At 43.3% G+C, this 16382-nt stretch overlaps 1 protein-coding gene across 1 annotated transcript in view; it reads left to right on the top strand.

Annotated features, from left to right (window-relative positions):
- Positions 1-16382, top strand: part of myo10 (myosin X) — a 150207-nt gene that overhangs the window by 59269 nt on the left and 74556 nt on the right. Inside the window, 1 exon segment of the mRNA XM_034104935.2 lies at positions 5857-6015. Coding sequence (XP_033960826.1) covers positions 5857-6015 — 159 coding nt within the window.

Raw genomic sequence — 16382 nt, 5'->3', positions numbered from 1 at the left:
CTGAAGGTGCCGAGTTGACGTTATTGATATGAATCAAGAAATACATTTGTATATGTTGACGGGGCATAACAAAATGCAGTTTACATATACAGTTAAAACTAAAATATACAAAAAATAACTAACTATCCACGTCAGAAAAATAGAGGAAAACATCAAATGAATAAATAAAAAACGGATACACCGTTATCTTCAGGCTATCATCAACAGATACATCGTCATTATTGTAATACATGTATTTATTTTCTCACCCATTTTAGGCATTTCTCATTCGAAATATGGACTTTCCTACTTTTATTTTTCCATTGCATATATTTTATTTACCAGATTATTTTATTTTGGTTCAAAAGTTATCGTCTTTCAACCAATTCCTTGTAATTTGTTATGTAATAATTGTCCTAATTCTTCTGATTTCTTATTTTTCCAAGTAGTAGGATACGTTGGGATACGTTTTTTTAGAGAAATACCAAAAATAGTTGATATTTTCCTCTTTTTTTGTTACATTTTCTCCGGTTCAGTTTCTTCTAATTGCCTGAAACTAAGTTGCAAATTCACTTTCTGATCCACATACTCCATAAGAACAACAGACAGTATCCAGACGTGAGCGTTTAGAACCGAGGTTACAGCAGTCGCCCTGCACTGAAGCTGTCTAATGGCTTTGTTCCTCACAGATTTACTCCCGTTAGCATCTGTCGCTACAGACTTAGCGTCCGGGCCCCACGGCTTTGTTTTTCCAAGGCTTCACACGGACAACTGGACACATTAGAAACCTAATTAGGCAAAGCCAAAGAAACCTGTTCCCTGCTGAGGCCCCGACTGTACTGTCCATGACAGAAAGAGAGTGAGACGGACAGATGTTATGCGTTGTTTGGGCTCCAATGGAAAGAAAGGTCTTAATTATTCAGCATATAACTTATATTTTAGACATTAGTGTTCTTCTGACTGTTGTGGACAACGGTTCGATTATTCACACAGATCGAGGTTTCTTGTCTTGAAGTTGTTTTGTATTCAAGTTTAAAAGCACTCGGACTAAACCAGTACTAGTACACTATCTCAACATCTCTAAGAACTAGGCTATCACGTGGGCATTAATCCACACTGGGCATGTGCGTGCGTGAAAGCAAATAACCGTATATCGCTGCTGGACACATCCATTTTCACAAATTGCTCCAAAAATGGCTTGCCTCCTTTTCATTTAGGCCAGGGGTGTCAAACTCAATTTCATCGCGGGCCACATCAGCATTATGGTTGCACTCAAAGGGCCGGTTGTAACTATATAATAAATACATATATATAAATATATAATATATATAAAATAATGTGTTATATATTACAGTATTGCCTCTGAATTGGATTATTATCGGATAGGATAATGACATAGTAATTATCTACGTCTGAAAGCAAATAATTGCAAGTCTCTTCAGTGCGCACGTCACAAAACCTGATGCATTGTGGGACATGTAGTTTATGGGCAACCTGATTCTGTAAAGCGGCATTTAATCGTATAATAAACGTATTACATTCTTTGCAAGCTCTTGCCGGGCCACATAAAATGAAGTCGCGGGCCGGATGTGGCCCCCGGGCTTTGAGTTTCACACCCCTGATTTAGGCATTAGGGGCATTTTAAAATGCAATATGTTACCGTACAGCAGCTGTTTGCACACATGCCAAGGTCAATTCCTCTCATCATTAGGTATACATGTTGAAAAAACACCAGGACTCAAGTCTGTTTGTCTTCGGTGACAGATTAAATATAAAATAAGTAGGGGTTCAACGTTTACGGGTTCGGCCAGACTAGTGGTGAAGGAAGACGTAAAGGTAGAAAAAGTTAATTGTTTTAAAACCATAAACATTTTTACATAATCCATCTGACAGAGAGGACTGAGGCCACCTGGTCTCCTTTGTTGACTCCAATGTTGAGACCACACGGGAACAAGACCTTTTCAGTTTCATTTAGATGTTCAGTCGAGAACACGGATCAGACCATCAGGTTGTGATCGTAGCGGCGATGGCGCGCTGTAAAAAAAACTGACGGTCACATTTCACCCCAGGAGTGAATGTGTTTCTGTGACGTTCAGATTCCCAGTGAAGCGTCACTGAAGCTGGAAGTGTGATGAATGAGGATGGCAGGATGCTGGGGGGGGGGGGGGGGGTGTTGTGTGTGTGTGTGGGTGTGTGTGTGTGTTGTGTGTGTTGTGTGGGGGGGGTCAGATGTGGATTGAATACTCAGAAGAGACAAGATTTATTACAGGAAGAGTTGCAATGAGCTGCTAGGTATAAAAGTGGGTAATATATATGTATGTGTGTGTGTGTGTGTGTGTTCTGTGTGTGTGTGTGTGTTGGGTGGTTGGCGTGTGTGTGTGTGTGTGGTGTTTGTGTGTGGTGTGTGTGGATGTGTTGTGTGTGTGTGTGTGTGTGTGTGTGTGGTGTGTGTGTGTGTTGTGTGTGTTGTGTGTGTGTGTGTGTGTGTGTGTGTGTGTGTGTGTTGTGTGTGTGTGGTGTGTTGTGGTGTGTGTGTGTGTGTGTGGTGTGTGTGTGTGTGTGTGATGTGTGGTGTGGTGTGTGTGTGTGTTGTGTGTGGTTATCTAGTGGTTTGGTTAGTTAGTTAGGTTGGTGGGTTCTTTAGGTCACATGTGTCGTCATGCTTTATTTAATGTGTGAAGAAAGAGTTATCATGATGATTATCCAGGAGACAGCGTGGTCTCTCAAAGGATTCCAGTGTTGGATGCTAAGATAGTGAACTGTTGTTGCATAGCTTGGTGTTTTATTGGCCTCCACTCATAAACTGAAATGATACATGTGTTTAAAGTCCTCACGTCGGGTGATGTTGTGGACGACTATTGTTTGAGCTATTTTCCCTGAAGATCTCAGTGGAGGACAGCTGAAGGAAAAGTCTCGTCTAGGAGGCTGCTTTTAGAAAACAGTCTTAGTGACTCGGTGAAAACAAACAGCTGATTGTGCGGCTAACATTAGAAGAGGAGATATTTACCGACCTCCCAGGATGTTGAACGATACTTCAGAAGCGAGTTTCAACAAAAAAGGACATACTTTTCTCCTAACCTTTTGGTAATGGTGGATATTTGACAGACATTAAATAATCTGGTCGCGAGTAGACATCGTTCTGTTTCTGGAAATGTCTGAAAAACATTGTAGTCTGAGAAAACCCCGTCCTCCTCCTGCTACGTGTTCTTGAATATGCTTTGCGGTGTTGCTGTTTGTGGAAAAAGTTGAAACGGCTGTCTCTTGGCTGCTTTCCCTTTTCCAACCAGAAGCCAACGTGGTTAAAGTCTGACGGTGTGAAACTTCATACAAGAGCTACAGAATGTAAATATCAGCCACAGCCAAGGAGCCAGAAACCGAGTCTTCAGCGTCTCTTTCGGCGACAGAATACTCCAACATATTGATTACTGAAGCAGACCCCCCCCCCCTCAGTCAACCGTGCGTCCTGCAGGCTGCAGACCCCCTGCTGAGCGTGATAATGGGAGGTCTTCTAATTTAAACAGGACCGCCCTGTGGCAGAGTATGTTGTCTAAAACGGAAGAATAGCCTCTTTGTCGAAATGTTTCAGTGGTTTTACTCAACATTATCTCATTGTTGTCGGGCCAAACGTCAACCAATGACTCTCCGTTCAAGATGAAATAGTGCAAGTGATCCCAAGCCAATTCCCTCAAGTTGTACATCTTCATTTTAACAATCGGCTTTCTCTCCGTTCGGCTCGTTAATGACTGATCGAGAACAAAACACCTCCAGTTCACAGAAGCTTCAGAAAAAACGTACAGTAGCCCTGAAACTCTAAATCAAACCACATGACATATCACACAGATTTAACAAACCTTCAGCACCAATTCCCCTCGGTGGAATCGTAGTCTCTTCTGAGGCAGGAACCAGATCATAACAAACATTACACACGCATAGTTCTGTAATGATACGAAACAGCTGGGGGAAGAACCTGGATGGACGCATTAGGACACAAGATTACCTTCTATGTTCGATGTTGAAACGATTAAAACCAGATCCTATTTTAGCATGACCTGAGATTCAGAGTTGTTTTATTCCTGCAGAAGTCTTTCTTTGGAGGAAGACGATACGTTGAAGGCGCCGAAACATCCTGACGACGATATTTAAAAAATAAATCGCTGGTTGTAACGTAAGCCAGGGGCAGGTGGAGGAACCTGAATCCGTTGCTGAGTAAAACAAGCGTCCCCTTTCTGATGAATGCAGGGAACTAACGGAGAATCAGATTCTGTTTATTCTAATGCGGTTCAGAAAATCGCTGGGTTTTGGACGGCTCTAAAGATTATTTCGCAATATATTCCTGTGGTTTGAGGAATGTGTGTTCAACCATCTGACACATGTACTCTGGAGGGAAAGTATAAATGCCAGATTATCTATGTACTTGCACCATTCGCTTGTCATTTTCTATTATTTTATTTTCCACTTTTAATGTAATCTATTTTTTCTAATTCTCTCGGACTATTTAACTTTTTTTTAATTTAATTTCAATTTTTTTTTTTCAATTCTTCTTGCATATTTTTTTTATTTTAATACAATAAAAAAGTACTCTGAACAATTGTAAGTATTTTAAAACACAGGGTTGTGCAACACAATGTGGTTACAGTGCCGACATAAGAACAACAACAAATCACAGACTGGTTTTGAGGAGAGTTAACAACAGGTCTTGGTTAAAGAATCATTATCCGTCTCCTGCAGGCAGAACATTAGCCTTCCTCTCCTGGTTCGTAAAAACAGCTCGGGTTTCCCGTCACCTTGCTCCCAGGTGACGTACGGTTTACATATCTGAGGTAAACTTGACCCTGGGCTGTAAACAAGCCGGAGAGGGTTTCTGCTCAGACTCTCTGTGAAATGATAAAAACCTCCAATCTCGTCTAACTTAACCCCGAAACATTCATATTATGTCTGGCATTGTTCTCTATCTGTCTGCAGTAATACATTTGTAAGGTTGAGTTTTAGCCTTCATGCTTTGTGAGGAATTTAATGGAATTTAGTCAAAACACTTTCCACCCGTCTCAACATCAGTATCAAAAAGGAAATGTGTGTTATGCTAACATAAGATATACCAACGGAGGCATGAACTGCGAATTGTGCAGATATACATTTTAGATTTTAGACGAAGCAAGTGAACATGCACTTCTAAAAGTACACGACCTTCCCCTGTGAGCTGCTGAGGTGTCTCTGAGCAAGGCACACGAGTGGAAGTGGAGTATTATTACTTCTACTGGCTGCTGTCTCGTAGTTAGACAGCTCAACTACTGAAATACATCTGTAATTGTTCAATATGTACTTCCACCTTTAATACTGCTTTCACACTTCTTTACATGCTACACATATTTATGTATTCTAATATACTGTTACTAGTACCCATTGTTGTCCACCTAGATGTGTATTTGAGTACATTTGAATGTGTATTTCTATTTGTATCTTTGCTTTTGTATATGCATGCCTTTTTAGTTAGTATTTAGGTATGTTTGGCTTTTCACTGTTGCTGTAATGTCTGTGGGATGAATAAAGGTTTTCTGATTTTCTGTGTGTGCACTTTCAATTTCCACAGAAATCCATTTCCATTCAATTAGAAACTGGAATTATTGTTACTTTTCAATACGCCCAATGTCAGCCCAACGGGACCCATTTGATCTCCATCGCTTTCCATTTCCTGCTGCGGGTGTTTAAGATATTGTTGCATTTTAATTGCAGACCCCTGAATTAAAATAAGAATTGTCGCTCAGCAGACTTTCTAATATTAGCCAAAATCGTATCATTGTTTAAATAATACAATCTTGTTTTTTTGCATACATGATGACATGATTAAAATCTCCGTCTCTGCCCATGTCCCCGCTGCAGGTGTACACGTATAAGCAGAATGCTCTGAGCAGGCAGAAGGTGCAGCCCATGCACCACAGCAGCGTCGGGGGGGTGGAGGACATGTCCACGCTGGAGGACCTCCATGACGGAGCCATCATGCACAACCTCTTCCTGCGCTACCAGCAGAGACACATCTACGTGAGTTCACTGCTGGATAACACTCAACATTCAAGGCTTTTATTGTCATGTGTTCAGAGCTACAGTAACGATGTGTCAATGTCAATCAAGCCTTGAATTGATTTGAATTGATAATGAGTTTATGACGGATCCAAAGAGTCTCCAAGGTGGAGGTCGATCTGAACTCTTCTGTCGGAGGATTTTAGACCTGGACCTTTTGGTTTGTCTTGGTTTTAGTCCAATGGACGTTTGATTTAGTCCAATGGACGTTTGATTTAGTCCAATGGACGTTTGATTTAGTCCAATGGACGTTTGATTTAGTCCAATGGACGTTTTTAGTCCAATGGATGTTTTTAGTCCAATGGATGTTTTTAGTCCAATGGACGTTTGATTTAGTCCAATGGACGTTTGATTTAGTCCAATGGATGTTTTTAGTCCAATGGACGTTTGATTTAGTCCAATGGATGTTTTTAGTCCAATGGATGTTTGATTTAGTCCAATGGACATTTGATTTAGTCCAATGGCTGTTTGATTTAGTCCAATGGACGTCTGATTTAGTCCAATGGACGTTTGATTTAGTCCAATGGATGTTTGATTTAGTCCAATGGATGTTTGATTTAGTCCAATGGATGTTTGATTTAGTCCAATGGACGTTTGATTTAGTCCAATGGATGTTTGATTTAGTCCAATGGACGTTTGATTTAGTCCAATGGACGTTTGATTTAGTCCAATGGATGTTTGATTTAGTCCAATGGATGTTTGATTTAGTCCAATGGACGTTTGATTTAGTCCAATGGATGTTTGATTTAGTCCAATGGCTGTTTGATTTAGTCCAATGGACGTTTGATTTAGTCCAATGGCTGTTTGATTTAGTCCAATGGACGTCGTCTACAAGTATATATCTGCTACTTATACCTACCCAATTTCATACAAGTGAAACCTGAGTGAGGGGCTCCATTTTAGAAACGTTATGATGGCTGCTATTGAGCCTTTTTGCCACAACTCGAGAACGAGACCGCTTAAAATCTAACGTGTCTCACCAGTCCTGACAAGTGTGGCAAAAGACACGTTTTAGCCCCCTAACCCAAAACGCGATCCTTCGTCATAAGAATGATACCTTTATGGACGACAACAAGCTTCCCATCTATCTGCTGAATCATGTTTCCACTTATTTCCTAGCAGTAGTTCTTACACAACGTCAGAGATAGCCTCGAGACGCGGGCAGATAGGGAAGCTGATATCTCGTTGTTGTTCTGAATCAGAAATGCAAACTGAGACACGTCTCCCCGTGGACATCCAGTCAGAAGAGTTTCTGATTTATTAAAGTGAAGGTTTTGCCTGAGGCGGTAAGACACACTTATGAACCGGATTGTGTGAACACAACGTATAGGACACTCGAGTACAACAGCACGCTACATATACATATAAACCTGTCCGACTACTTTTTCACTACTTCTAGAAACTTTTATGAGATAATTTCCAGCATAAAAACGTAAAAATATAAACAATTTTTTGTTCATGTAATATATTTTTTTAGCCGACAAAGTCCTCTATGCCCAATGTCTTGTTATAACATTGTCTTTTAGGCTTTTCTAAAGTTTTTTAAGTTAACGTTAAAAAATCATAGTAAAAGTTCACGTTTTGATCTCGATTTAAAAACGTATTCGCACAAAAAAATTAAGTGCATGACATTTTTTTCAACTTTCTTTCAGGATTAATATCATTATGATGGTGTTTCCTTTGGATACAGTATGTATTCCCTATCATACTGTATACATTTTGATATCTGAGGCCTACTTTTTATAATTGCTGTGTTTTGTGAGTATACAAATGTTGGCCAGGCGATAAAACCCAAACACAAGAGATTCTTTTAGCCTTTTTGGATCCAAGATGTTCAATTAACCACAAAAAACATAATAGGGCCCCTTTTAAATTAAAGTACAAAAGGCTTGGCATCAAAATGTACCAACAGTTAAATGACTTGATACGGTAATGGTCCATTTCAGAATCATAGGGTTAGGGTTAGCTCTAAAATGGAATACAATCAAAATACTCAGTTAAAGTACCTTCAAATTGGACCTAAGTACAATACGTTGAGTATACGTCATTACATTCAACCATTGGGTAGTATTGGTGCGAATGTTACTTCCATGTGCTAAATAGGTCATTATTCCACCCTGTCCTGCTTTACACGGTGAGATAATTAGCAAACAAAGCATCTCTGTTCCTGCTGACCCCGTCATAGTGAAGGATTCTGGGAAATACTATGACGAAGATAAAGGAAATGTAGGACACATCCCAACACTGCTGTGAATCCGGACATATCGAGTGCCCCAAAGTTAGATTGGAAATGGTAAGGGTCCACAGCACATGGAAAATGCCGGATGTTGGGCAATTTGCATAAGTTGCATTAATTAGCAGACAATAGCTAAACAATGGTTTGGCCCATTTTGGTGTTGTTTTTAAGGTTAATGAGGATTTTGAAAACATTCAAATCAACCCGAAATTCATCAATCAGCCCAATGGGAGTACAAATACGGCAACTCTCTGGTTAAGACTGACCTTTTGGATCCTGAAATTGTCATAAATGCATTCAGCATCCTCGATAACCTCCAAAACCACTCCAAAATTGTCCAAATCCCTAAGCCATTTTTATAACAATTGTCTGGAAATGCTTATTTTGCAAATTGCCCAATGTATACAAGTTAGCATCTGGGAGTTTCTGTGCTGTGGACCCCGACTATACATTTCCAATATAAAACTTTGGGCTGCTCAATATTTGTAGGTTCACATTGCTGGAAAGTAGTCTGGTGTGTTTCCATCCTGAAGGCAGCACTTTCTGTCTGACTCCTGAGACAAAGGCAGCTCTGTTTCCACGGTAACCTATGACAGACGCACGCTCATTACTTTAATCACTGCTGAATGCTCCCGTATGGCAGAAATGATCCAGTCAATGCCTCACCGTCGCCCAACATCTGCACTGCTTGCTTGTTTGTCTAAAAGTAAGAGGCCCATTCACAGACTTCTCCATAAATCAAGTATTCAAAGTCACTTCCAGGCACGTGTCTCTCTCCAGAAGCTTTCCGTGTCTGGATTGATGACTTATCTGCAGTTTACTGTGCTCAGTAGAGATGTCCGTTCGTCTCTCAGCTCCTGCCAGGGGTCTGTCTTCTGCTGACACTCTCCAGAGAATCCTCAGTGTCACACACACACTCTCCAGAAGTGTGTTTCTCTCTAAAGTCAGCGCTTCAGTGCCCTGAGAGGAAGGGTTCATCAGGTGTGTGTGTGTGGTGTGTGTGTGTGTGTGTGTGTGTGTGTGTGTGTGTGTGTGTGTGTGTGTGTGTGTGTGTGTGTGTGTGTGTGTGTGTGTGTGTGTGTGTGTGTGTGTGTGTGTGTGTGTGTGTGTGTGTGTGTGTGTGTGTGTGTGTGTGTGTGTGTGTGTGTGTGTGTGTGTGTGTGTGTGTGTGTGTGTGTGTGTGTGTGTGTGTGTGTGGGCTCGTTTTGACCTGAAATCAGCAGTACCTCTGTGGATGAATCTCAGGTAAAGTTCCTGACTTCCTGAAATACCAGAGTCTCCGTGGGGGGCGGTCAGAGGTGAGAGTCTGATGCGTGAAATCAAATGCATCGGAGCGAGGGGCCGACTCGTAACCAATCAGGGGCCCCGGATTCCTGAGAGCCCCCCCGCAGGTTTCTGAGAGAACTAAATAAAGAGGGCGAATGAGTTCAGCAGGAAGAGAGAAGCTTCCTCAGGACATCGAGAGCCTTCCTGCCCTATCGTCCTCTCGCCCTATCGTCCTCTCGCCCTCTCGCCCTCGGCTGGTTTCTGGTGGAGCTACCAGTGCTAAAATGTTCTTTAGCATTCCATAGCTAAACATGGACATTAGTGTGTGCCTGTGTGTGTGTGTGCCCGTGTGTGTGTGTGTGTGCGCTCCACTGGAAGACGAGAGAGGCCACTGTTTGACAGCCCAGCTGGTTACAATCACAGCAGCTCTAAAGGTTACACACACACACACACACACACACACACACACACACTCAGGAATCCCTGACTCGCGCTGTACCCCGATTCTGTCCCTCTCTCATCTCATCTTTCTATCACACGCTGTTCTTTTTGCCTCTGCACAAAAATATTTGTCTTAAATATTCTCACACACACACACACACACACACACACACACACACACACACACACACACACACTCTGTCTCCTCTCTGTTTCTCTCTTCACAGCAGGGGGTCTTTAAATCACGACCTTTCTATTCCTGCCTATCCGATCCGTTTTGTATCGTATATTTAAAATATACATTACTTACTGTTTGACTGCAGGCAGACAATTCCTTCTTGAATGAATTGACAGAATTGTTCGTTGCAGCTTCATTCTGGAAACGTTGTTTTAAACACACTCTCAATAACTCGTTGTAACTTGATGTTCGCGCTCAGAGTCGCTGTGCTATTGGAAGGGTTGTGCTTCTCCTTGCTTCACACGGGACATCAAGAACAGCCCGTCGTATTCCTTGTCTTAGCGCGAACACTGCCGACTCGCTCAGCTTCTTCCCAAACTGAATCCGCCTCCGGACTGGTGCAGAATAATACGTCTCCGTGTGTCGGCTGCAACAGGTTCACTTCTCAAACTCCCAGCTCCAAACAGAAAGTCTTAAAGCTCTAGAAATCTGGAGTGTAGAAAACCAATCGATTACACTACATTACATTTAGCTGACGCTTTTATCCAAAGAGACTTACAATAAGTGCGTTCGACCAACAAAATACAACCTTGAAGAAAACAGAATCATAAAGTACATCAGGTTTCATAGAGCCAATCGTTTCAAGTGCTACTCAGCTGGCTTTAGAGGAGCCAGTCCTTTGTTAGTATATAAGTGCTTTGTTAGTCATTCTATCGCTCGAGGTGGAGTCGAAAGAGATGAGTTTCAGTCTGGAAGGTGTGTAAGCTTTCTGCGGTCCTGATGTCAATGGGAGCTCATTCCACCATTTTGGAGCCAGGACAGCAAACCCACGTGTTTCTGCTGATGGGAACTTGGGTCCTCCTCGCAGTGCGGGTGCAGCGAGCTGTTGCAGAGCGTAGTGCACATGCTGGGGTGCACGGTTTAACCATGTCCTGGATGTAGGAAGGGCCAGATCCATTCGCAGCATGGTACCAAGCACCAGTGTCTTGAAGTGGATTCTAGCAGTTACCGGAAGCCAGTGGAGGGAGCGGAGGAGCGGCGTGGTGTGGGAACATTCAGGAAGGTTGAAGACCAGACGAGCCGCTGCATTCTGGATGAGCTGCAGAGGTCGTGGCCTGTGAACGAGTAACGGCCCGTCCACACAGCAGCGTTACAAAAATCTTGAAAATCTTGAAGCTGGGCGATTTTTTGCGACCAGCAACCAATCACATGAATCTCCCGCCCTGACATACAAAGCGATAGCAATGTTCAAACGAAGTAAACTGGATATAAAATCCCCAAACAGGCGAAAACCTATCAGTTTCCCCCACTGTCTCTGCCTCCTCCCTCCATGCCTGGCTCCTCCGGTTTGTATCCCGGTAAGTTATCAGCGTCTGGTCATAAAGAACCGGGTGATTTTCTACCGCGATAACTTCTCCTCCATTTTCAGGAATATGAGGAAATGAACTGCGGTCTGGCTCTCCCAGCTTGCACGCGGTTTGATTGGCTGACGCTTCCAGCTCAGCTTCAAAAGTTGAACATTGCTCAACTTTTGAATCCTGGAAATCTTCGCTTTGCTTCCCACAATGCAGTTCGGCGAAAAGCGAGGCGAAGTGACGTCACCCCATTCAAAGTCAACGGGCAGAAGCGTTGGAAGATGTTTTTAACGCTGCTGTGTGGACGGGCCGTTACTAATCGTGCCTTCTGTCAAAAAGACCCTGGAGCTGAGCGGCTAGCGGCTAGCGGCTCGCCTGCAGATATACAAGCTGATGATGATAAGTGGTTAATGGGTGGAAACTTAAAACGTGCAAAAAGTCACAAAAAGAAGGACTTGAAAGCGATTGGTGTTGCGGGCACAGACCCTCACTCTTTGTTAGAGCAAGATTTCATAGTTTGAGGTTTAATTTTCTTGTAATATAAGCTGTATCGTATCCCAACATATCAACATGCAAATATCTGAAATAGTCCAGATGAGGCTCTGCAGTCAGAGCTCTCTTCACACGCTGAATCCCTCCGGACACACGGAAACACAAAGCCACTTCACTTCGTATTAAAGCGGAACGTGTGCATGTGGAGGAACGTTTACATACTTCAGAGCTGATTACTGTCAGATGTGGAGCGACTGCCCTCCGGCCAAAGAACCTCCATGTCATTTCCTGTCGGCTATATATCCAAATACCCTCGCACGTATGTCACTTCCTGTGATGTAGACTGAGAGCGGGTTCTGTCCCGTGTTGGGGAGAAGTGAACTACAAGTCATTGTAAAACACGTTTTCTTTGTTGATTTGATCATTTTTTACTTCGAGTTCTCCGTAGGAAGCTTTTCTGTAGCTCGACTTCCTCCAGTGTGAAGACGTTTCCAAAGTAGTCTCTCCCACTCCGCCCATTGGTTTGATTTGGATCTGTGTTGTTGAAATATCTGGAATGTGAGAGAAATGACTGCGTTAGTGGAATTAGAGAAATCGTGTTTTTTAGCATTACGCTAATTACGGTCAATGTTGGTTTTTCCCTCGTCTGTTATTGGCTAACGGACCTTGAGAACAGAAAACACATCCGTCTGGAATCTGGGCGACATTATTGTTCTCTGATGATTCAATGTTGGTTGCACTACTAGACGTATCAGGACTGAATCCAACAGGGCTTTAGTGAGATTCTGTCTTTCCACGACTTTATCGTTCCTTTTTCACTTTCCTCGCTCTCATCGTGTTGTTTTTCTTTCAGACACGAAGCTGTAAAAAGCCACTGTACGCAGCAGCGAAAGCGGACAGACGCCGTTAGAGACTTCTGGTGAACGTAGTGCAGCGATTATCAGCCAACATATTTCCCTCAGGAGACGGAGGAGACCAAACATGGAGCAAACGAGAGAACACTGGACTCAAAGTCATCGGATCAACACAGACACAAAGACTCTGAAGATATGACCCTGTGACTGCTGGACGTGTAAATAAGAAACTGTTCGTTGTGGGTTTAATTATCTGAGGAAAAATACATTTGAGCAGCGATCTTTAAAAGAAAATCTAACTTTCACAATTTTGGTTCCTTACTTGAAGAGTAATGCGTGATTACTTTACAGTCTGTGGGGGAAACTTCTGAAGCAATTGGAGTCAGGACTCCGATACCTCTTTCACACCAGCGCAACTCCGGTTCAAGCTCCGTGAGCTTTTCAGGTTCAGAACCGGTTCTTTGGTTTAGCTCCGGCTCTTTTCACACCGCCCAGAGTCCGACTGGTGCTGCGTCATCGTTTGCGTGCCTGCTTCATAAAGCCAAACTGCGCGGAAACCCCTCACAGCTGACAACAACAACAACAACAACAATGGCCGATTGTGCTCCAGCTTCCTCTGCACCTCTTCGGAAGACCAGATTCCCCGCAGGTAGCTGGTCTCTTCTGTGGACCACTGCTGCTTGTTACGTTTCTCCATCGTTGTGTACAAGCTGGATAAAACGCCGGCTTGTTGTTGTTGTTGTTCAGGAGTTGATCCCGCTCCTGCCTCCGCCTCGACGTAAGCGCGACGTATGCGGTGCTTTTGCTCTGGCTGGACAATTTTTTGGTGCTCGAAACGAACCGCATTCCGGAGCTAAGAGGTGGCTCCGCTGCGGTGTGAACAGGAAAACCCGGTGCTTTTCAAGCTCCGAACCGGCCCTGAAACACCGTTGGTGTGAAAGAGGTAAGAGAGACACGAGGAGAACTTTGATGGAAAACACTGACGGTTTATTTGGAGCTTCGGCCGGAGAGTTCACAGGACATGTCACGGGCCACGAGTTGACCTCGCGGTGGAGATGCCACCATCAACTCTGAAGAACCTTCCTCTCGTATGATGTTGAACTAGTTTCTCTGAGGGTAATCAACGTTCTTCATTAGTTAGACTAAACAGCTGAGGACACTGATTCACATTTGTTGTCGCTTATGGCTCGGGGTCATCTCCACCCCGAGAAGGATGTGTCCCACAACAATGACCGAGAGCTGCCCGGTCACAAACTGGCAACAACAACAACTTGCTAGGGCAGCCCCTCCTTCAGGGAGATAGCGGCTGCTCGAGGCTGAGCATCTGCGTCAGAGGACTAACAGTATACATAACATCACAAAAACAAAGTAGCAACATCGTGGAAAATAAAACATTATATTCTCCTGTGTATGACCGTTGTCCTCCAGCTATAGAGACGGGTCTTCCCCTCCGGAGGTGGAGGAGACCCAACATGAGAGACAACTGGACTGAAACTCATCAGAAACACAAAGACTCTACACAAACGATCCGGTAGCTGCTGGATGTCATCTGGATAAGAAACTTTCTGCTTGGGTTTCATTTCCTGAGGAGAATATGTGAGCAGCTTATTAACTTAAACTATAAAGCAAAGTTTGGCTCCTTACCTCCAGTCGAATGCACAGGAAATGAAAACGTCCATTTGTTTGTTATCCCCTACTACTATCCAACCTCCCACCATGGATTATAATAAAATGAGAAAAGGCTATTTCATTATTTAATCATAGAAAATAAGTGTTTTAACATCAGAAGCTCAAATGAACATATGGAATAAAGATTACATTAAACACAAGAAATTAAATATGAATACATTTAAAACATTTTAGAAATAAATAAATATATGTTGAACAGTTTCATGTCGCCTTGAAACCTGCCAAACTCTCTCGTGTCACGTGAACATAGTAATAACATTCCCTCCGCTCTGAACGACTGCAGCAGATGTTTGGTTTCCGTCCGTCAGCGTCGATGTTAAACTCGACCCGCGGACCAGCGTCGCTTTAATCGCCAAGTCAAACAAATGCAGGAATGTGTCTTTGTGACACGGCGACCCCCCCACTCGGTTACATTTCCTGCCGTCAGCCGTGCAGGCTGCACAGACCCTGGATCTGATCCTCGCGTTGTGGTAGAAATAATAACAATCTTCATTTGTACAGTATAGCTCCTTCCATACAATACGTGCAGTTCAAGGTGCTAGTAGACATTAGTAGGTAGGTAGGTAGGTAGGTAGGTAGGTAGGTAGGTAGGTAGGTAGGTAGGTAGGTAGGTAGGTAAGTGGGTAGGTAGGTAAGTAAGTAGGTAGGTTGGTAGGTAGGTAGGTAGGTAGGTAAGTAAGTAAGTAAGTGAGTGAGTAGGTAGGTAAGTGGGTAGGTAGGTAGGTTGGTAGGTAGGTAGGTAGGTAGGTAGGTAGGTAGGTAGGTAGGTAGGTAGGTAGGTAGGTAAGTAAGTAAGTGAGTAGGTAGGTAGGTAAGTAAGTAGGTAAGTAAGTGAGTAGGTAGGTCGGTAGGTAGGTAAGTAAGTAGGTAAGTAAGTGAGTAGGTAGGTAAGTGAGTAGGTAGGTAGGTAGGTAGGTAGGTAGGTAGGTAGGTAGGTAGGTAAGTAAGTGAGTAGGTAGGTAAGTGAGTAGGTAGGTAGGTAGGTAAGTAAGTAAGTAAGTAGGTAGGTAGGTAGGTAAGTGAGTAGGTAGGTAAGTGAGTAGGTAGGTAAGTGAGTAGGTAGGTAAGTAAGTGAGTAGGTAGGTAAGTGAGTGAGTAGGTAGGTAGGTAGGTAGGTAGGTAGGTAGGTAGGTAAGTGAGTAGATAGGTAAGTGAGTAGGTAGGTAGGTAAGTAAGTAAGTAAGTAGGTAGGTAGGTAGGTAGGTAGGTAGGTAGGTAAGTAGGTAAAATTATAAAAGACATGACAGAACTTGAAGTACAATTGCAATAGATACATAAAGAAATGAAATACCAAAGAAAGAGTAAAATACAATAAAAACCATAACATGTCGGACTCACTGGGTAATATGAATCCAGATCTAACTTGTATTATTCAATCCGATGTGTATTGTTTAACACATGCAGGATCCCCCCCCCACTCCGTCAGTCATGCAGGCTGCACAGACCCTGGATCAGATCCTCCAGTTCTCCTCAGTGTTGCTCCATCTGGTCTTCATTTCCCGTCAGAGCGTTCTGGCTCCGGCTCTGAGGGATCTGGCGTCGGACAGGTCTCAGCCTCCCTCTGCTCTGAAGCCTCACGTGAGCTCTGACGGACGCCTCTCTGTAAACACGAGTCTCTCTCGCTGCCGTCAACAGAGAGAAACACTCACTTGAGTCCAGGTTGACACGAACTGGGATCTGCTGTTCGTCAGGGCGCTATCTGCTGAGTGGGAGATATACTAAAGTGGTCCTGTACTTGTAATCTGTCTTTGGAGAGTTTAGCACTCACCTCTGAAGACGTGTTTGAGTTGCTCGTCGTCCACGCTACTCGCCATGTC

Source organism: Pseudochaenichthys georgianus, chromosome 17 (genome assembly GCF_902827115.2).
Source record: "Pseudochaenichthys georgianus chromosome 17, fPseGeo1.2, whole genome shotgun sequence".
Taxonomy (NCBI): Eukaryota; Metazoa; Chordata; class Actinopteri; order Perciformes; family Channichthyidae; genus Pseudochaenichthys; species Pseudochaenichthys georgianus.
Note: the sequence above shows the minus strand (reverse complement) of the source record. Positions and strands in the feature narration are given on the sequence as shown.